This window comes from Falco cherrug, chromosome Z (assembly GCF_023634085.1).
Source record: "Falco cherrug isolate bFalChe1 chromosome Z, bFalChe1.pri, whole genome shotgun sequence".
Taxonomy (NCBI): Eukaryota; Metazoa; Chordata; class Aves; order Falconiformes; family Falconidae; genus Falco; species Falco cherrug.
In genome coordinates, this window is record NC_073720.1 from 37,653,482 (window position 1) to 37,675,163 (window position 21,682).

Consider the following 21,682-nt stretch of genomic DNA (forward strand, 5'->3'; position numbering starts at 1 on the left):
ATCCACTTACATCATGTGAGTTACACATACAGGGATGGAGCTATAACGGAAGTAATGGACTGTCTTTAAGGCATGCTGTTAACAGCTGTGTTAGCAGCAAAGAGATGTTCTGAAGTTGGTAGAAAATGCCTCTTTTGCAGAAGAGTTGGCCTTGGCTGCAAATTTCTGATGATTCCAGAGAAATTAAGAAGCGGGTTTGGCTTTATACTCCTCGGTCTTGACTACTAGGGATCCTTTCTGCCTATAATATATATCTATATACCCATAATAGGGTATATACTATATATGCCTGTATACCTGTAATAAATGTTGAAGTAGTGCACAGGCACAGGTGTCAAACAGATTTGCTCAGTGAAGCTAAATTTTCCAACATGCCTGCTTTTGTTAAAATGCTGTTCAGCATTGCTCTGTTCTAATCCTTGTCCTTTTGTGTCTTGATGCCTTGCTGCATCTGACTCAGCCATGTAACTTGGGGATGGGGTGTCTCACAAGAGAATGATGTTAGGTCAGCCTGGTGTTTTGGAGTATTTGAATGTTTTTTTGCATTTTGGGGTTTTATTTGTTTGGCAAGAAGTGTTGAAATCAATAAATTTATCTAAAAATCTCTTACAGACTGTAGCAGGTTTTACTGTTCCACTGCCCTGCATAACTCCAAAGCTTAATTTTAAACACTCTTCCAAGCAACAACAGCAAAACTTGTAGGGATGTAGCTGTAGCTAATATAAAATCATAGAGTCTGTTTACATTAAAGATGCCCTGTTCATTAAGAAAACTGTGTATATTTTGTAAGAGGGGAGTCCCTATGACATCTTTGGATTGAGAAGTAAATGTTTCCTTTTTTATCAGTAAGTTAGGTAAATGGATGGAGATAGGGATTTACAGAGCTAATATCTTAAAACGTCGTAATTTTCAGTTTATAAATAGTTATAGGTCTAGTAGAGATCATGTTCCATTGGTATCCCCCTCCCCCTGTGAGGTGTGTTTTACAAATCCTAGATGCTGGGTGTTGTAGCAATAATGATTGCCAGTTAAGGTCTGAATATGTTTTTGTTATTTGTATATGAGTATGTTTATATGAATGTGACACAAATGACCAGTCATATAGTTATTGCTTACAGACTAGTATAAGAACCTGCAGCAAGAAGAGAACTCTGTTTACTGGCACATTAAGTCTTAGCAGGTGGTTTAATATCCTGTATGATTTAAAAAGCAGAGCTGTGTTTTGGATGTTTTTGGTTTCTATTTTGATTTGTTTTTGTAGTGACATACCCAGTCAACAGATTAACTTAGTTCTAGTGAAGTCCCTGGATGCGCTGGAAGAGTGCTGCTTTGACACCAGTCTGGAGTACAAGTGAGTTTCCTTCATTACTTATGATACTTAGTTTTATTTTGAACTCCACCTTTTCAATTCATGCTTTTATTCCTTAATTCTACACAGAGAGTGTAAGGGTAGGATAAGGAGCCAGCCTGTTCTGAGTTCTGCCGTAGAACCACTAACCCACACAGGCTGGCAAGGACCTTCAGAAGTCCGCATCCCTCCCAAGACAGACTCGGCCATGGGCTTTGACTTGCCCGAGGCTTTACAGTCAGGGCTTGAAACCCCCAGCACTGGAGGCAGCACATCGTCTCTGGGCCCTGGTGGCACTTCTGGGCTGTCCTTACTTCCATGTGAACATCTGATGATATTTCAGCTTGTGCCCACTGCCTCTCGGCCTCCCACCGTGTAAGAGCCCAGCTTCATCTCCTCCGTCCTTTCCTGTCAGTGCTGGAGATGCTGTTGGGTGCCCCCAAAGCCGTCCCTTCTCACAGATGAGCCAGCTGTGGCCCCACAGCCTCTGCTGTCAGGGCAAGGGCTCCAGCCTTGCTGCCTCAGTAGCATTCCATGAATGCATTCCAGTTTTGTTGCTGTCTGTCCTGCATTCAGAGCAGTATTCCAGGTGTATAAGTGAGCATGGAGTAGAGGCGTGATCCTTCCCCTGGCTCTCATGGCTGTGTCCTTGTCATGTTCTCCACGCTTTGCTGGCCCTCATCACTGCCTGGGTGCATGTCTGGCCCTGCCTTGGCTTGCTGCCTACCAGTGCCCAAGGCTGTCCCCAAGAGCTAATGCCCAGCTCCTCTGGCCCCAGACTGTCTGTTGCCAGGTACAGGACTGAGTTGGTGCTTGTTGAATTTCAGGGTATGCCTGCTGGTTTATTCCTCTGTGTGTTTCTCCCTTCAAAGTGAGTGTCCATAAATGAATATGAATACACACATGCACACACACGCATATATATTAAAAAAAGCCTTCATATATGTACATATATAAGCATATGCATAGGTGCGTATATCTAACACACACATAGGTTTTTCCACACAGTCCCTAGTGCAAGGTGAAAAGAAGCAGTGGCCACCACTGCCACAAGTGAAAACCTTGGGCATGTGTAGAGAACATGACCTTGCTCGCAGGCAGCGGGGAGATACCAGCAATTCTAGGAGCAGGGTTGCTGATCTTACCTGCACCCGTTCAGTAACGAAAGATGTTTCTATAAGTCCTTCCTTGATGCTTTTGAGTGATTACCAAGGTGTTCGGTGAAGTCTAGCTGCTTCTGCGTTGGAGCCTGTTACTGGTATGTGCATGTGTGTGCAATATAGTGCGATCTCGGGGAGCAGCTGCCTCACGTGACTGACTTGTCTGGGAGAGCCAGGCCGTTAGTTTAACAACTGTGGGTGGCATTTTGAATACTGGTTAAAGCAAATATGTTTAAATTAACCAACTGAGGTTATGCTTCAGGTGTCCCAAAGAGAAGAGCAGCCCACCAGCAGGGCAAGAAATTATTGAAAGGTATTGCACAATTGGTGTTGGTAAACCTGGAATAACTGAACAATAAAGCGCATGTATCGTTGCCATTACACCGTGAGCATCACTAGTAGTGTGTCTTCCACAGCAGTCATTTCCCTTCTAGGTCAGGGAAGGTACTGCAGTATCTTGAGTGCCTCAGTGCGGGTACATAGAACTTTTATTTGATTTTGAACATCTGCCCAGTTCCTCCCTGTTGAGAGGAAACAGAGCAGTAATTCCTGTTTGCTTTTTTCCTTCCCTCCTCCAGTGGACCTCCTGAAAAGCTGTGAGGGGTCACAGTTGCAAACCGTTGGGCTGTGAACCTATATGGCTTAGTCAGGATTTGAGCTGCCTCTTGAGTGGTACTGCTTGTTGTGAAACCTATTAGCTGGAGATAAATGCCTCACGGAAAAGCCAAACTAGACTTCTCTGGCAGCGAGGGGTTGCCACGGGAGTACAGGACTAGAGCGAGCGGGTGGCCATGGCTGCAGGGTGGGCAGGCATTTGTGCTCCCGGGCTCATGCTGCCCCCTAGCGGAACGCCGCGGCCCCTGCACCCTGCCCCCAGCCTGCTGCCCCCTGCCCTGCACCCTGCTGGCCCCCTAGACCCTGCCCCCCAGCCTGCAGGCCCCCCGCCCCACATCCTGCTGGCCCCTGGTCCTCCAGCCTGCATGCCCCCTGCCCCACACCCTGCAGGGCCCTGCACCCTACTATGAACCCTTCTGACCCCCTGCACACAGCCCCCCGCGCTCTGCTGGCACCCTGCCTTGCACCCTTCTGTCCCTCTCAATCCTGCCAGCACCCTGCCAGGCCCATGCCCTCCCCTGCACCCTGCCCCACACCCTGCCACCATCCTGCACCCTGCCAGTGCCCTAACTGGACAGCTGTAGGCTTGTGTGATGTGGCATGCCTCCCACTTGCTTTAGAAAATGTGTGTCTACTCAGTAATGCACCTGTGCAGGGTTGTTGAGTAAGTGAGACCTCTTGCACATCGAAGGACGTTATTGAGAAACAGATATTTTTGCTGAAGTTTTGGTTTGGTCTGATCTTCTACCTTGAGTATCTAGGTAAGAAAGTGGTTTATCTATGTGTGTGTTATGCAAACTGGAGGTCACAACCATGCTTCACTGATGACATAAGCCTTGATAGGAGTGTTGGGTTTATATACAATTTTCTTAATTTAGTTAGGAGAATTGTCCTTTAAAATTGGGGCAGGGGGGAAGAGGTAAGAGAAACGAAAACAGAGTTGTTTTCAATAAGCAGTAAGAATATTTCCCTGAGCCACTGCTTTAGTTTGGTGAAAGTCCAGTTATGTTCCGTAAGAATCTCTATGTCAGTATAAATTGCATAAAATACTCTTAAACTGCAGGTTTCCTCTCAGAAAAGGTCACAATAACATTTGCAAATCAGTACAGTTTTATGTTATAACTCCACAGGGAAAAAAAAAAAAAAGTGAAACATACTTTTAAAGGGGGAAGAAGATTTCAGATAGTTAAGCGTGGTAATACAATGTTTCCTCAGTTTTTAGCTGAAACAGAGCTTCACAGATGGCAGAGCCCTAGAAGCTTTGCAGTTACTCTTGATTTTAAATGGAATACACTCATGTTATCGAGAGATCTGTGAGTGGGCCTTAAATCTGCCCTTATATTAGACAGAAAGTGAAATAAGTAGATTATTAAAATGTACTGGTATGCCACTTTTCAGTATGCATGTATATGGAAAATCTGTATGACAGGTGATTTAGACAGTTCTTTAGGCCACAGGTTTTTGTTGTACTTCCTGATTACAGAAGCTATGGAACAACTCTTTTTTTTTTTTTTTTTCCCCAACCCTAATTTATGTGGAGCTTAGGTTGAGTGAACATGTACATTCATGGCTGTTAACTTTTCCAGTTATTCTTGTAGATTATATTAAGTAGATTTTTTTCAGATGAACCTCAGTGTATGGGGGAAAAACAATAAATAAATAATTAAAAGAAAAAAAATCAACGGCAAGGATCCAGTTGTAACAGCACAGCATATGGGTAACAAAGAGCAGTACATACAGTCCCTGTATTGGAAGGTTTTTCTTCTTCCCACCCCCACTCACCCTGCCTTTCTGCTAATAAAGAAGAATGTGTTGAAGATTCAGTTAACTCTAACCTTATGAAAGGTTTGCATGTAAAAAGTTTTTGAGGAAACTAAGGGGCAGTAGATTTTCTGGCTTGCCTTGTTACATTTCCCATGTTGAGGATGAATTCTGCAAGACCTTTGCAGATACAGCTTTTTGTATAAAGTTAGTGCATGGCAGAACTGGGTTGCATCTGTAAGAATAAATATTGGAGAAATATTGAGCAAATGATAAACACTGATACATATTGAGTAACGACGTGGTAAGGAGCAAATTGCTATGAAACTTGAAACACACAGTAGCCTTCCTTTAAATTGCGGTGTGGAGCTGTACTGGGTCTGGCTGAGCCCCATAGCAGCCCTCACAGCTCTGTGCTCATATCAGTAGCTGGAAAGGTGCTCATAACACAACACACCAGTGTTTTGGCTACTGCTGAGCAGCGCTGCACAGCATCAGGGCTGCCTCTCCAACCTCCCCCCACCTTAGGCTGGGCATGGGCCAGATCTTGGGAGGGGACATATCCAGGACAGCTGAACCCAAGTGACTAGTGGGATATTCCATACCGTACGGCATCTGCTCAGATGTAAAAGAGAAAGTACAAGGAAGGGGAGCATTTTTTATTTATGGTGTTTGTCTTCTGGAGCAACTGCTGGCGTGTACTGATCTCTGCTTCCTGGGAAGTGGCCAGACACTGCCTGCTGATGGGAAGTAGAGAACAGTAACACCTTTTGTTTTCCTTTGCTTCTGCACATGAGACTTTTGCTGTTGCTTCATAAAACTGCCTTTATCTTGACCCACAAGTTTCTTTTCATTTTATTTTCTCCCTGCCCTGTTCTGCTGAGGAGGGGAGAGGTAGAGCAGCTTGGTGGGCACCTGGCATCCAGCCAAGGTCAACCCACCACAGGAGCATTAAACCAACTTGCTCTTTATGGAGCTTTTTGCAAGGTCAGTAGCTGTTTGATTTGACTTTAAGACATCTTCAATCACAACTGTCATCAGACTTCTACATCGTTGTCCTGGATTCAGCAGGGATAGAGTTAATTTTCTTCTTGGTAGCTAGTGCAGTGCTGTGTTTTGGCTCTGATGTGAGAACCATGTTGATAGGACACTGATGGTTTTAGTTGTTGCTGGATGGTGTTTGTACTGGGTTGGGGACTTTCCGGTTTCTCAAGCCCTGCCAGTGAGAGGGCTGGAGGGGCATGGGGAATGGGGAGGGGACACTGCCTGGACAGCTGACCCCAGCTGGCCAAAGAGGTATTCCATACCATGGGGCATCATGCTGCATATGTAAACTGAGGGCAGGGGGGGCTGGCCAGGGCTGCTGATCGTTGGGCCAGGCATCGGTCAGCAGGTGGTGAGCGGTTGTGTTGTGTTTTCTTTCCTCCCTTCCCTTTGGATTTCATTCCTTTCCCCTTGTCCCTTCTTTTTGTATTAACTGTTGTTATATTTTACTTTGTCTCAATTATTAAACTGTATCTCAGTCCTTGAGTTTTTACACTCCTTTCTGATTCTCCTCCCCACCCCCCTGGATGAGGGGGGAGTGAGCGAGCAGCTGCGTGGTGCTTAATTACTGCCTAGGATTAAACCACAACAGTAAGATTTACTATTTTAAGTACACACTTTCTTCTTTTGTTCTTCTTTTATCCTGCATCTCCTGAAAAGCATCACCTATGTGTGAAACAAAAACTATTCGTAAAATTGACTGTGGTAAGTAAATATCCACAGGACTAGTTATCAGGCAACACCAAGAGGTCTTTTTGTTCAGCAACACATGTTGAGGTGAAAAGACAGTTCACAGCAGCTGAAGCATACTTAATTCTTTTTCTTTTGTCTTCTCTTTAAGCACTGGATGTATTTTGGGAGTAGGACTTGTTCTTTCATGTATGAGTCACAGTAGCCAAACAGAAATGCGAGTGCATGTTTCCACTCAATTCCGAAAACTCTGCAAATACCTGGACAGCAGTGAGGACCAAAGCAGATGTGTCCAGGAGGTATGACGTATTTTATCAGAAATTTCAAATCTTACTTTTACTTTGCTGCCTCTCTTTAGTAACTATAGACTTTTTACTGAAGCTTTATATCTGTAGTACTGGAATGCTTGGTTTCTATTATTTCTTTCACAATACACAGGAGTTTTATCTGCTGAAGAAAACCATAGTAACAATAATAGAATAACATGTAGGGCTGCTCAAACAGTAAGAAACTGCCTGAAAAAGTAACAGACATCACACTTTGAAGTGCTTCTTTAATTTCTTAATCTTAAGTTGTTGAAAGTTGGGTCATGAGTAACTGTGGGTATGTGTTTGTCTTACGTGTAGTTGTTACGGCTCATCTGATCTATGAGAAAGCAGACAGCAAGTTACCGTCAGAGGGAACGTTAATACTAATACTTGCTCCTTCAATATGCCCTCTGTTTCCTTCTTTGAAAGCTGGTGTCACTAGCTAATGTGAATCTTGCACTTGTGAATGCTGCTATGGCCCCATTTGCTATTCTCATGATCGTAACGATATTTTGAAGTGTGAGCATGAATTTCAATTTAATTTACCAACATATGTCCTGTAAGTTTTGACGTGGTCCATGTACCAAGTGTATAACCTTACTAAGGTAAAACTTGAGAAGTAAAACTGATGAAATTGGAGGATTTTACAACAGAAAACAAGTATTGGAATAAGCAGGTGTCTTGCACAAAAAAAAGCAACCCTGTACCTGATGTATGTTAGCCTGCAACAGCTGAACAGCTGAGTTGCATAACCATGTTTTTTCTAAGGGAGTTAGCAGAGGTTGGTAGTAGTATTCTCTTTCCCCTCTTGGTACTGCTCTGAAAGCTTTTTATTAAAGGTCTTCTTTTATGGAATTTTATTTTTTTAGCAGTACATGTGTGTTGGGGATTAGGTTTTTGCAGTTTATGGCTCATGCATTAAAGTGTCTTGCAGGTATGAAATCATTTATTTCTCCCCAGACATCTCAAAGTGCCTTACTGAACTTAAATTGAGTTCAGTACAGCAACTTCTGAGATGAAAGGCACCATCTGTTTGACATCATGAGATAGTCTGAGATGAGAAGCAAAACCTACCCTTTTCAATTAAAATCTCTGTAAGGAATTGTAAAGATAATTACTTGAGGAAGATTTGGCCAGTACCCTAGGATGAATAATACTAAAGGGATGCACAAGAGGCTTATTCAGAGCTATAAATGGCTGGGATGTAATCCTGTACTCGAGAGGTAACTTTGGCCTGCTGTAGCAAGAGGTACAATCTGAGCATTACTTGGGCCAAGTAAAATTGTTGTCAGTCCTGCACGGTAGGTAGATGCTGTCTGCTTCCCTTATAGTCATGTGTGGTTTTGTTACTTAGCTTCAGTACTAAGGAGGTTAAACGGTGCGCTTCATTTCCTTATTCTCCGTGTCTAAGGCTAAAGAACAGAAAAAGCATCGTGTATCCTTCTGCAAGGACATGAAGCTAGTGTCATGCACTGTGTGGGAGACAGCTCTACTACATGCTCCTTTTCTGGTGTGTGGACCTACTTGTAGCCCTGATGGGATCACAGCATGCTGTGTATGCTCAGATAAATGATGATCGCATACTTCGGTTGAGAGGAGTAACTACATTCAAGATCAGCAGTTTGACCTACATAAAACCAAAAGTACTTCCAAGCTTTAGTTGTATTTGTCAGTGTTAGCATCAGTGAAGAATCTTTCAGAGAGGGGATGAACATCTGAAAGAGTAATTTGAAAACGTCATGGTTTTTTTGTCATGCTGGCACATTGCTCCATGTACACATTGCTACAGTGAATTTGATCAGATACTGGTTAATAGAATTAAATATTGTTTTTTCAGGTACTTGCCTATTCTGTGGCCTGTTCCTGTGTCTCCGCTTTCAGTGTTGGAATCATAGAAGCAGCTGAGGCTGAGGAGGCCATGAACAAGCTACATACCTTAGTGGAAAATAATCAGCAGGTCATACATAATTCAGTGTTTGGGCTTTGCTTCAGTTCTGTTTTTCTCTTGTCTATTTAATATTGGATATTGCTTTACCCAGGCTGTAACTTCAAAAAAATTGTATTGATCTACTTTCAGCATTAACTGACGCTGCCTGTGTTGTGCGTACCGTGTGATTACAGGTGTATAGCAATGGCCAGACAGTGAAATAAAACTGGATTTTATCTGTTTGATTTGGTTTAGAAGGGAAGTTAGTTTTGAGTTCTTTTGGGAATGTTTGAGTTCTCTCTTGAGAACTTTTGAGTTCTTTTGTGTCTTCAGTCCCTGCATTGTGCCAATTTTTGTCTCTTCTATGATGTGTTTCTTTAGATTCTTTTTCTTGGTAGGAAAATACATCTACTGTGCTCTTCTGATTTTTTGTTTTCCCTTAGCCTCCAGACAGTGCATCATAGCCATAGCCACAGCTTCCTACAGGTGTCCGTTTCATTCCTAGTGTCCTAGGGTTATCCTTTAAAAATGCCAAAAATAATCTCCATATTTCCATGTGTGTTCTTTTTTGTTAAATGCTTGCCAGAAAAAAAAAAAAGAAGGGAAAAAAAAAGGTAACCATTTTGAATCAAAGCCTGCTATTGCACTAATCAGCTGTTTAGAATATTTATCTGGAAAATAGAAAGTTAAAAATAAACTACCTTTGCTGCAGCTTTTTATCTTCATATCTGAACGACTGCTCTAAAGTAAAGCCTCCAGAGCAATCTACATGCCAAAGATCAGTATTTAGTCTCAGAAAATCCTGTATCACTTGACGTGAGAAAATACTTGAAATAAGAAAGTGTCCAGTATTTTAGACAAAGACATTACTTCTAATTATTGGGAGATAATAAATATTTAAGTAATGTTTCAAAAATATTTAAAAGAATATAGAATCCTATGGAAGATCTGTTTTTTTAATGTATCTTTTTCACCTTACAGACCCATGGTTTTGCTTTAGCTCTAGGTGCAATAATATATGGATTGTCAGCTTGTGGTCATGGGAAAGCCGAAGACCTGAGTAACAAACTAATACCAGCCTGGATAAAAATCGTGCTTGCAGAGGTAAAGGAGGTTGAATTCATATCCTGTTTTTTTGGGGGTGATTTAAATGAAGAGCAGGAACATACTTTTTCTTACTTCTGCAGGAGTGATTCTAGGAAAAATTAGGACTATCTGAACATGCTGTTTGACCTTTGGAAGCAAAAATACAACTTTGTTGTTTGCTAAAGAAAAAAAAACCTGTTTCTCTTCTGCTTGGGTGATATATGGGAAGTGCTTATCTCCATTAGATCTTAATTTGGACATCTTTTCTAATTTCAAACAATAAGGAGAAAATCTAGGTTATTAAATAAAGGTGCCATGTGAAATTAAGTGCTACTTATCCAAATTAGACTAACAGAGTGGTGGTTATAGTGCTTGAGTTGTTATAAGAATTTTAATCTATCTCATTGTAATAAATTTGTGTGTTTGGAATCCAACTCGAAATTTACATGTTAGGATTGCAGCTGAAGGTAAGAATAAAGAAACAGTGTTTCAGAGTTGAGTTGCACTGGCATATTTTGTGGAATGCAGACAGTGCTGGAAGAAAGTGATTTGTTAGGGAGAAATGCATGATGATTTCAGATTGGGAGGGGGAAAGCCTTTAATCACTGAGACAGGGATAAATAATTATCCAGCATGCTGGAGTCTGCCATAAAAAGATTGTTGGGTGTACAAGTTGAGAGGTGTTCAAGTGATAGCAGTCATAGTTTTTTAAGTTGGAAGTGTTTTGTCCTACAGTAGTGTTGTCTCACTGCATTGACTCACTGATGCTGAACTGCACTTCCAGGGTTCTCCAACAATGCAGCGTCTGGCTGCTGTCAATGGACTGGTTGCACTGGTGGGCTCTGAAAGTGTCATGATACAGGTGAGAACAAGCAAGCCAATGGTACCTTTATCTCTTCTAGAAATTTAGGTAGAAGGCAAGGTGGAATGACATCCTCTGCATCCCTATGGATACCAGGGCATTCCATTTATGCAATAATGAGTCATGTTGGGTATGAGCCAAGCAGGATAGTATTACAATATGTAAAATGGAGTCTGTTACATTTTCTCATCATGTGGCCCATGTGCAGTGCCATTGTGGAAAAGTTTACAGTCATGTAGGCTTTCTCTCTTCACTCCCACAGAAAGGCACATGTGCAAATGTAATCTGTCTTTTCAGCACATGTTCTCTGTTCTGTTGTTTCTTTTTTTCCCTTATAAAATTCACATAATTTTATTTTAATTTTTCTCTGGCAGCTGAAATCTGAGAGCATTCAGTCCTCCTATTTCCAAAGTAAGCTGAATGAAGTCATCAGAACCCTTACACAGGTAAGAAGGTAGCATGTGTTTCCTGCTTTGGATGATGCACTAGAATATTGTGATACCTTGAACAAACAGGCCAAATCAGCATAATGTCTGTGTGCAGCTTGAATGAGGCAATGTAGGGAAATTTGTCTTAACTAGTGGTTTATTGTCTCAATAGGTAATCAGTTTTTCGGGGCAGATTGGCCTCCAGACAAATGCAGCAGGACTTTTGGGACGCCTTCATATGTCCTGTTTGTCTTCTACCCAGAACAGGGCGTCCGGTAAGATGCTTTATTATTGCTGCTTAAAGAACATATGGAAGTAGCGCCTAGCTAAGCAGGCAGCAAGGGACACATTAGGTAATACAGGCTAGGCACTGCAGCCCTGTTAAGTGACATGACAGACTTTGACTCAAGAGACCCCATGGTCCTGTGTGCCAGGCCTAAAGTTTGGAACATGAAGCAGGCATCAGTGTGCTGAATATGATCTGCCCCCATCTGCTTTTACTTGCAGTATCAAAAGTAAGGTTCTAAGTTGTTCTGATCAAATTTATATATTATTTCTGTCTGTATTCTTTCATAGAATAAATTGTAAAGAGGTTTTACGTTACATGTGGCGTATGTTTGACATTACCCACTCCATGCCCTGAAAACTGATTAATTTTTGTTTCAGCACTTCCCACAGTATAAAAAAGCCAACTCTTAAAAACTGGTCCATAACAAGAGCAAGCTGATGTTTCAAAAGTATTTTTCTAGAAGTGATCTTCTCTGGTTAGCTGAAGTCAAAAACTAGTGTTGTGTGCCCGTTCAGTGTAGCAGTTAATGCAGAAATTCATATTCTGTTGATATATCATTACCTTCCGGTGTTGTTCCAGTATCTGTTGGTAAAATAAAGGCAGGATTACACCTTGGTTAAATACCAGTAATAGGAGGGAACAAAGTGGACGCTGTTCGCTTCAGTGTGAACCAAATTGGGAGCCAATAATATGAAGTGTAGATAAACAAGATAAAGGTTCTTGCCGTTTCTGCTTTTGTGTAATCTTGGCACACATCCCTGAGGTTAGATAGATGTGGAATGCCTCGGTTGCGTTGAACTTACTAAGCTTTTGAAGCTCTCCCTTTTAAAGCCTGGCTCACCGTGGCTGATACATTTTAAGGAAGTTCTTATCCCTGGCTTTTCATTTGGGCAATTTATTTATTTTTTCAAATCTTGTACCTCTCACCAACACAAATGTTTAGCTTCCCTTAGAAGTGGAAAAGCCAGTGCATCTATCAATAAACTTGTGATCTAAATGCTTCGAGTCACCTACAGAATTAGTTAGCTCAAACATAGCTCAGTTTGGCCTTCGAATTTATGTGGGAGTTGAAGGCTATAATTTCTGCTGACATGTTTTAGTGTATAAACAGTCTTTTTGTCTTTACAGTTCCTCCAGATTTTAGTTACTTGCCTCAAAACAGCTTTATCCGGGCAGCCATTGACTTTGCCATTGAAAGTGGAAAGAAAGGTAAGAAGATCAAACTGCATAAAGGGAAATTTGTTATGACAATAAAAGGTCACCCTAATAACCTGCTTTTATTTGCAAAGAGAATTTTCTAAATACTAAATAGAATTTCACTGATGTGGAATATTTAATCTCTAAACAAAAAATTGAGTAACACTTGACACAATAAGGTAGAATTGTGTAGTTAGGGCTTTAATTTTCTCCACTGAATTTCTATGACTTTTTAAACCCTTTCCCCTTCCCTCTGTGTCTGTGAGATGATGTGTCCTCCCTGTGGGAATGAAAGTGAAATCACTTTAGGTTTTAGCATGTATCCTCAGGAATACACCATTATCAGGCAAACTTTATGCTGCCCCTTATTTCAGTGGTCCTAGGTTTAGATTCTCTGTAACAGAGTGGGATTCAACTGTGTTACTGCTATGTGTGATAAATGCAAAGGAACCTGAAGAAAGTATGCTCTTACATGAGGAGTTATTAGTGAAAGAGAGCTGTCTTTGAGTACAGTTTTAAGGGAGATAAAGCAGAAGAGATTATTCCTGTGTGGAGCTAAGTGAGCTCACTGCTGTCCCATGAAGCAGGCTTTGCTTTCAATGGAGGTAAAAATTGGCCATGATGGCTTGCCTCCCACAAGGACTTTCACCGAGTTAACTCCTTGTGTTTAAGTAACACAGTATGTAGCAAAGGTTAGCATCTGTCTGACAATTCTTGTGGCCAGCACCTACAGGATGGGGAGGGAGAGCAGTGTCAGAAAACTTTGCTGTTCTCCTACTAATGAACACAAAAATACTACCCTACTAGATGAGGAAAATCTCTAATTAACTCATAAATCGGTTCAAGGAGAAGGAACCAAAAAGTTTCTATTTATCAGTAACAAAAAGCTTTTTTTGATAGGACATTAATGTTAACAACACGTGTTGATTACAAACAAGAGATAGCTAATTCTCAGGTACAAAAAGAAGTAACAGTAGTTTTAATAATGCTTTTCAGTTCTTCACTATAGATCGGTCTTCAGTGCAGTGTTTGCATTTTTTTCCTGAGCTCTTTAGCCAAATGTGTGTGTATAACATTCAGACTTAGATTGATTCTTCTGTTGTAGGCCCTGAATCCGTTCCAGCTGAGTTGGTGAAAGTAGCACTGGCACCTATTGCCTTAGTTGGAGAAAGCCATCAGTACCCACCTGTAAACTGGGCATCCATTCTTTCTCCTTTGATGAGGCTAAGCTTTGGTAAGAGTAACACTTTTCTATTCAATCGTCTGTACTTGTTACAAGACTTATTTACTAACACAGCTTCCACAGACTTTAGAGCCCACTTCAGGGCTTGAAATTATTGCGGGGATTGATATGTTTACTGTGCTTTTAAGACCAACTTTTTAATGTTTTCAAGCATGTATTTGTGATCACCATGTGGAAACAGTTTGTTTTCACTCAGGAAAAGACTAGAGAAGGTCAGAGCTAAGAAGTTTGGAGCAGTATTGGAAGTTCCCTAAAACACTGGTGAAATTGGCCAATTTTTTCATTTGAACTATTTACAGTAAGAAAAGCCCATCATGAAACTCAACTAATTGTATCTTATTTTCAGTACTCACTAAATGCTGATCCAGTGCCTGTGTCAGAGGCTGCAGGCAGCTTACGAGTTTGAACTGGTCTGTAGTTCATATAGCTATCACTGGTCTGACAGACACTTTCTACTAAATTACACTGGGTGACAGAGAAGAGCATATCCCTTTTTCCATCATGATCCTGATTTTGTCAATGCGCTTAAGAGTATTTTTTTCATGCTGGAGAAAAGCTTAGATCCTGAAATATTATGTCAGGCAGCTTGTATAGTATTTTCTACTCATGATATCTCATGGTGCCTGTTTTGGTTGACTTAAATGTCTGAGTTTCAAACTAATTCCTTAAAAACCCCAACAAACTACTGCACCAAGTTCTGTATTCCCTTGTTTGATTCTACTGAGGTTTTTTTCTCCTGATTTATCTAACTGATTACTGTTCTTGCGGATTCTTTTACAGCTGGTTTGGGTAAGTGCTATTGCATTTAAATTGATGGGCTGTAGAGCCCAGATACGGGAGGTAGTTATTTCTTTCTGGTGTTTATTTTACTTACACAGACTGCTTATATAAGCACTTAGAAATCATTGCACTGTCCTGTGAGGAACAGCTGCTTGCTAGATGCAGAAAGATTTGGCTACATATTAAATATTTTTGATTATACTTGAGCTGCAACTTCTGTTTTACTTGGTATTCTTGCAATTGATTGTAAAGTCTTTCAAAAGAATAAGTGAAAGAATTTCCTATACCGAGCTTTGCAGTCTATGCAGATGCAAACATGCGCAACCTTATGAATAGCTGAAATTTGTTAAATGTATGGGGACTTTTTTTATTCCTATTTTTCACGTGGGAGTCTTACTTTCGTAAATCAGGGGAATTCCAGAGGAAACAGTACATTGATTTTGTGGCTATATTTTCATTGACAGCATCGTAGTCTCTACTTTTATACATAATTTGTCTTGACTGTCCCTCTGTAGTGTTGTGGAAGTTGCACACTCTTCTCTAGATTATATATACATACATACAAAAATAGGTCTTGCTGTATGCTAACGAGCAGTATTCATGTTGTACTAGAAAGTATGATGCAGAACAGTTGTATTATGTCCACCTAACAGTCCACCTAGAAATGTGACACTCTAACACACTTTTTCTGGAACAGCTATAGCATTAATACTTTTATGAAAATTAGACTGTGTGCTCAGTTCTCTGAGATTCTTTAGATCACTGTAACCCTTTCTGAGAATTCATGACTGTTTTTATGAACTCTAAATGTTTCACAAATTCTGCTGTGAAGGTTTGTTCATCTGTAAGCATATTGAAGACAACAGATTGCTTTCCCATCTTACAAGGTTTATTGCAGCATGGTTGAGCAGAAACCATATAACATGATTGAAGTTGTACCAGCTATTCAATAGTGCTCCGAAGTCAAGTGCCATAGGCAAATCATAATCTGTGTCTTAGCAGTCCAAGCTAGTGAGAGAATTTTTTAATTGGTTACCAAAGTTTCCTGTTAGAATTTCACCCTTTCAGAGACTTGCAAATGACTTAGCTTCTCGTATAAGATATTTTAATTCAAGGGGCCTGATTGTAGACTCTTAAATCTTTGCTTTGTTCATACACTGATGTTAGTGAACTTTATAAAAGTCATGCTATGTAGATTCTCACTTTCATTACTGAAGGAACATTTTAACTTGCAAAGCACTCTTAAGTTTTTTGCTGACGTTTCCCAGTAATGTGTTTTCTAATGGGTCAGATGCTAGTATAATACTTAAATTGTTTGTCCTGATATTGCTGTAGCAATCATGAGCTATGTGGAAGCCATGCCATTGCTCAAAGTACCTCTTCAACATATTTGTGACTGGTTACTCTATTAAGAAACAGACTGTAACAGTCATTTAAGGAGGCTTTAAAGAGAAACCAGTAAGGAGATGTTGTAACCATTATATCTCTATGCACAGTAAGGTCTTGCCACATGTTAACCTGGAGACTGCTGCAAGCAAGCACCCACGGCAACAAGAGTGACTGGTCTCTGTTCTGTGACATACTGTATGAACATGGGATACATGGAAGAGTAGAAACATGTGAACAAATGCTTATTACTTCTACATGTAGCAAGAAGGAATATTGACTCATTTCTCCTTCTGCAGATTAAATTTTGATAAAAAGAAGAAAAATCTTCTCTTTATTTGGCAATGAGTTTTTTATTTATTACTTTTCTTACTATTCCCATGTTTTTATTCTTGAGTGAATTGAAATGAACTTAGACAAATCCTGAGATTTCTTGCTGAAAGTGCATGATATGTGAAGACTTCTAACATGTATGTGTTAAAAGCTTCATGCAGCATCTCTAGAAAAGCAAATTTTAATGCCATGCTCTAGTAGAACAATAACCCTCCTTAATTTTATGAGTTGAGAACAAATTCAAAGTGACAATGATTTCTTCATAATTTTTGTTTGTTTTCTTTTGCTTTAGGTGATGAGGTAAAACATCTCTGCCTTCAATTGGCTGTGACACAGGCGCAGTCATCTCAAAATGCAGCAGTGCTTTTGGGGATGTGGGTGGCACCGCCCCTTGTCTACACTGTCAGTGTACGTATGTCAGAAAATTTGTGGGACCTCATCACCTCTTTCCCACAAGGTTCCTCAGTGATGATGCTTAGGATATCTCAACAGAAAAGGATTGCTGAAATTCAAGGCAAACAAGAACTGCTATGTTGGTGTTGCTTAAATTGGTTAAGACCTTTTCCCTCTCTCTTGTTTCATGCTATATCTCTAATAACTTAGAGGTGTAAGAAGGATGGCATGTAGGGAGAAAAAGTATCTTTTATTATACCAGCTGGTAATCTTAGAACCAAGCCCAACCGATCTGTCCAAAAGTTTGCCTGCTTCTTGCAGCAATGTCTCTTGATCTAGTGACATGTTACTTCTTGAAAACCTTGCCTTAATTCTGTAGATAGTCAATAGACTAACGTATAGTATAATCAGATTTGGGCTTATCCTCCAGTCCAGTGGAGTTCTTCTTACAGAGGTACAATATGGACTCCGTGATACATTATGTAAAACTCCCTGAATCCCACAGTGCACTTGACTGTGCAGTTCTGTCAGCTTAGACAAGTTGAGGAGCTGGTTCCTGACAATTCTCAGAAAATCCATTGTGGATATCTGTGATCTTTTCCAGTTCTTCAAGGGGTATTTTTTTGTCTTGTAATTCTGAATTTGTTAGTCTTCACAGATACACAATTTTAAGGTGCATAATTGGTAAGGTACCAAAAAAAGAAAAATTTTAGTTAAGATTTTATTTCTGAGAACAAGTTTCTCACTGAAGTGGGGGTTTGAGGTCACAAAATGAGCTCAACCACAGGGTGCGTAAGCTTTGGATTCCTTCAAGGTAGTTACTGATTCTTCCTCACTAGCTAGCAATGTTAGTGGTGCTAGGAGTACCATGCTTGTATCCTTGGCTGTGTTGTCAGTCAGTATGCTTTATGTAGAAATACAGTGCGCACCATATGGGGAAATGACAATTGTCCTGTCAGTACAGAGACACAATATCTAGGGCTCATTGAAAGAAAGTCCCTCAATTTTTAAGGAAAATAGAATATTGACATGTTTGAACTGGTTTTAACGCCAATTTAATTGAACCGTTTTAATTAACATTGCTTTTAATGCAAGCAATTCGTCAAAAGAGGGTAGAAGAATTGAGAAGTATTTCTGACCTTGAGTGATTTCTTATGTGATGTTTGAACGACTTTTTTATAAAAGTATTTTATAATAATATCATTTATAACAACAGTTGAAGGTCTGAAGAGCTAAAATCTGAAACTAAGCAAAATTTTTTGCTTTTCAGATGAAAACCCAGAAGTATCTTTTCATGTCCCTGCCCCTGTGGATGAAACATGTTGCAGAAGACAAACTACAGTTTTTTACAGAAGTGTTTCTGATACAACAATTTGAAGTGAAGAACCGCACAAAAACCCCAGAAATTTGCCAGTGTGTTTTACAGGGGCTCTTGCAGGCAATGAAACTTCCAGACCCTGCCCAGTACTGCTGGAGCTTTCTGTGCCAGGCTGTGGAGAAAATATTTGAGCTTCTACCGAATGAGGTTCAGGTAAGGAATAAGTATGATGTGTATGAGCATTGTAGCTGGACATTTTTACTGATGGTAAGTCCCATCTTTTTGCACTGACCTATCAGATTTGAAACATGAAGTAGATGTAAAATTTTTACTGATAGTAGTTAAGATGCTTCTGTAATTTCAATTTGAGTTATTTTCAGATATTCTTCAGAAAATGACTAAGTTGTGAAACCAGTTTAATGTACACTTTTCCCTCATAAATGATTTGGTAATGGAAGAACACAGTATTAGTACTGAAATAAATGTTATTGAAACAGAAGCAGAGAACAATCAGAAGGATGGCGGGGTTTCCCCCACAGAGGATTCAGCTTCTCACAGTGATTTAAATAAACTATCTAGCTACAGAAAGCATCTCCAAGAAAAGGTACTTTTCCATCAAAAATAAACTGTCTGAAAGTTTTCATATACCATTATTCCTTAATTAATTAAGTACATTGAAGTCCCCAGCAAATACAGAATTTCTAAAATAGAATAAGTAAGATGAGGCTAGAGACTAGATTAAATATTCTTCATGATCATTAACAAAATTCCTGGACTTACCAGTTTTAATTCTGAAGAAACCTGGAAGTATACATCTAAACACACATTTACTTTTCTGTTTCCAGAGAGGTGAACTGGAGATGTATATTGATGTAGGAAATTGTATCTCAGAAATGGCTGATTCAGAGATTGATCGCATTGTCCAGATCTCTAAGGTAATGATGTTTCACTTCTGGTCTTTTTTCACAAAATCCCATGAAACAAGCATGTCTTACTGTTTTTCTTGTCACCAACGTGTTTTAGCTCACTGGGAGCATCAATTGTTTTATCTGCCATGCAAGTTAAGAGTGTTCTGGCTCTAATTTTCAGGCAGCAGAGAGAAACAAAAGTGATAAGACCCCATATCCAGAGTTTTCTCAAGGCAGCTGAAATAATGATTATTTCACCTGGGAGCTTTGAAATGGAGAGTCTTAAGTAGCTTGTTCGAGTTCAAGCAGGCAGGGGTCTGTTAGCAGAACAGGAGTGGTGTTAGATCTTCTGAATCCCAGACCAATGATGCAAACAGCAGACCATAGTCCTCTTAGGTTAGCGTAACCACTTACTTGAAACAGAGCGTGAGTGCATCCCAATGACCATCTGTGCTTGAACTGGTGGATCCTCACTTCTGTTAAAAATGTGAAATACTCTGAACCACCTTTCATTCTTGACTTAGTGCTGTATTTGCATTCACATTCAGAACGTTTCCTGGTGGACAAGATGGCTAAGGATGACAATGGAATAGAAAGCTTGCAGCTTCTGGCTCGCCAGTGGAATCAATTAGCCGTGGAATTCTTAGCAGCTGAAATGCTAAGGAAATGACCTGTCTGGAAGGACTTAGGGGTTTCAGATCAGGTTATTATGAACAAACGTCTGTGACATAAAACCACGTTGTTCTGTGTACAAGCAGATTCACTAGAGAGTCAAGTGTTTAGATAAGTTAGGGAGGCTGAACTGTCATTTCCTTCCATCAGTTGAGTTCTTATTTCCACGCTGGAAAATGCCATTTAAGAAAACCTTTTTTTTTTTTGTCACTGCATTGAATCTCTCTTGCAAGAAGACTTAGTCTCCAGAACTGTCAAGCTGGGTAATTTCAGTTTAAAGGGGAATGTAAAATTTAAAGCAACATGAAATCAGTCAATCTGTACTGAGTTGCCCTTCACTGGACTGTTTATAAGCATGTAAAATGAAAGTAATATGTACAGTCATCTGTTTCATAATTTGTTTCAAAGGAAAATCAGCCTGCCAGATAATCAAATAATTTCTCCCCTTCTTTTATAAAAAAAGGAATGCAGCATCTACTGTTCCCACAAGAAATGTATGTTTTAATTTAATATGTTTTTTAATTGCATTTGCAGAACAACATAGAGAAGGTCACATTCACGAAAGTGTATTTAATTTCTCAAGGCAGACTGCCTCTGATGAACTTCAGTGATGTGATTAATACTGTGGCAGGATATCACCAGAAAGAAAGTATTTTGTGGATGCTCTTGCATAGTTTCTATCATGCTCGTATTGTGAGCCACGAAAACACAGGTAAGGCCAGGCTTAAAGAATAATCAACAACAAAGTCAACAGGTATTGATGAATCTACGTGGATTCTTTTAAAATAATTTTAAGACTGTTTAAGCCAAGTGTTTCCAAATTTTTCTATATTAGAAACTACTCAATCTTCAGAATGTTTCTGCTCTTCAAAAATTTCTATCAAACATTAATTTTACATTTTTATCCAATTCTTTATGTTTCTGTGGATCAGCTACAAGTCATTTATCTCAGTCAGGTGGTTTACAGACCAGAGTTTTGATTAGATCTGTATCTCCTAGTCTTTTTAGACTTTCAGTGTAAGGTAGTTTTAGAAATGTACATAGCACATCACAGGCCAGTAACAGTGCAACTCTGCTAACCTTCAAATCTAGTATCTGACTTGGACTTACTGATATGTGACACGGTAGGTAGGGTCGTGTTCCCATGAGGCTGGTTGAACCAAGGAGATAGCTTGCTTTTCTGAGGTCCTTGCACTGAATTAACACAGGAAATGAATTGCCCTTCTGCCTCTTCATAACCATACCAAATAGTTATCTGGTGGGTTAATGAGTTGGGCTGGCTCAGCGAAGGGTTTTTGATAAAGCACTGGAGCTGATGCCAAGAGAAGTAGCAGAATCGCACAGGAAGATAGAGGAGGAAGGATCTTTGGCTGCCAATGTTCACAAAACAACTTCAGAGTGTTGTATTTCTTGATGCCTTAGCTGCCAGCTGTGCCTGAAGAGCTTCAAAGAGTAGTGAGTTTTGAATGAGTGAAGTGAGACTATTTTGGATAAAAGGGGAGGCCACATGAAAGGAGGCACATCTAAAGATTAAAAGCAAATGATAGTGTATGAAGTGACATAGTCTTGAAGGTGAAGCTGTTTATTGGTTTGTGGGCAGTAGAACAGATTTTGGACAGCAGAATCTGAATGAAATGTGTTCCATCCTTGGGTTGAGGGCTGATTCTGTTTGCATGCCTTGACTGTATTTCAGTGATCCTCTCTGCACCGTAGGATGATTTTCACAGCACTCCCCACATTCTTGCTCATCCATCATGCAGTGATATATATCAGTGCTGGACTTAGATGAAGTACTGGGGCAAAAACTTCAAGAAGGCTTTAGGATTCTGTAGCAGTCATATATGCAGACTGGGTTAGTGAGACCTGCAGGCTGCCATGAAGTGACATAACTTTCAATCAACATTTCTTTTCCTGTGTGTTCATTGTGTTGCTTG

At 40.1% G+C, this 21,682-nt stretch overlaps 1 protein-coding gene across 3 annotated transcripts in view; it reads left to right on the top strand.

The window, feature by feature from the left end:
* FOCAD (focadhesin) overlaps positions 1 to 21,682 on the top strand; it is a 121,481-nt gene that overhangs the window by 94,622 nt on the left and 5,177 nt on the right. For all 3 annotated transcript variants that reach the window (XM_055698464.1, XM_055698465.1, XM_055698466.1), the window contains exons 29-41: positions 1,262 to 1,351; positions 6,770 to 6,917; positions 8,764 to 8,883; positions 9,835 to 9,957; positions 10,724 to 10,801; positions 11,176 to 11,247; positions 11,402 to 11,504; positions 12,647 to 12,727; positions 13,821 to 13,949; positions 16,750 to 16,865; positions 18,121 to 18,381; positions 19,014 to 19,103; positions 20,283 to 20,460. In XM_055698464.1, coding sequence (XP_055554439.1) covers positions 1,262 to 1,351; positions 6,770 to 6,917; positions 8,764 to 8,883; positions 9,835 to 9,957; positions 10,724 to 10,801; positions 11,176 to 11,247; positions 11,402 to 11,504; positions 12,647 to 12,727; positions 13,821 to 13,949; positions 16,750 to 16,865; positions 18,121 to 18,381; positions 19,014 to 19,103; positions 20,283 to 20,460 — 1,589 coding nt within the window. The remainder of the gene's footprint in view (positions 1 to 1,261; positions 1,352 to 6,769; positions 6,918 to 8,763; positions 8,884 to 9,834; positions 9,958 to 10,723; positions 10,802 to 11,175; positions 11,248 to 11,401; positions 11,505 to 12,646; positions 12,728 to 13,820; positions 13,950 to 16,749; positions 16,866 to 18,120; positions 18,382 to 19,013; positions 19,104 to 20,282; positions 20,461 to 21,682) is intronic.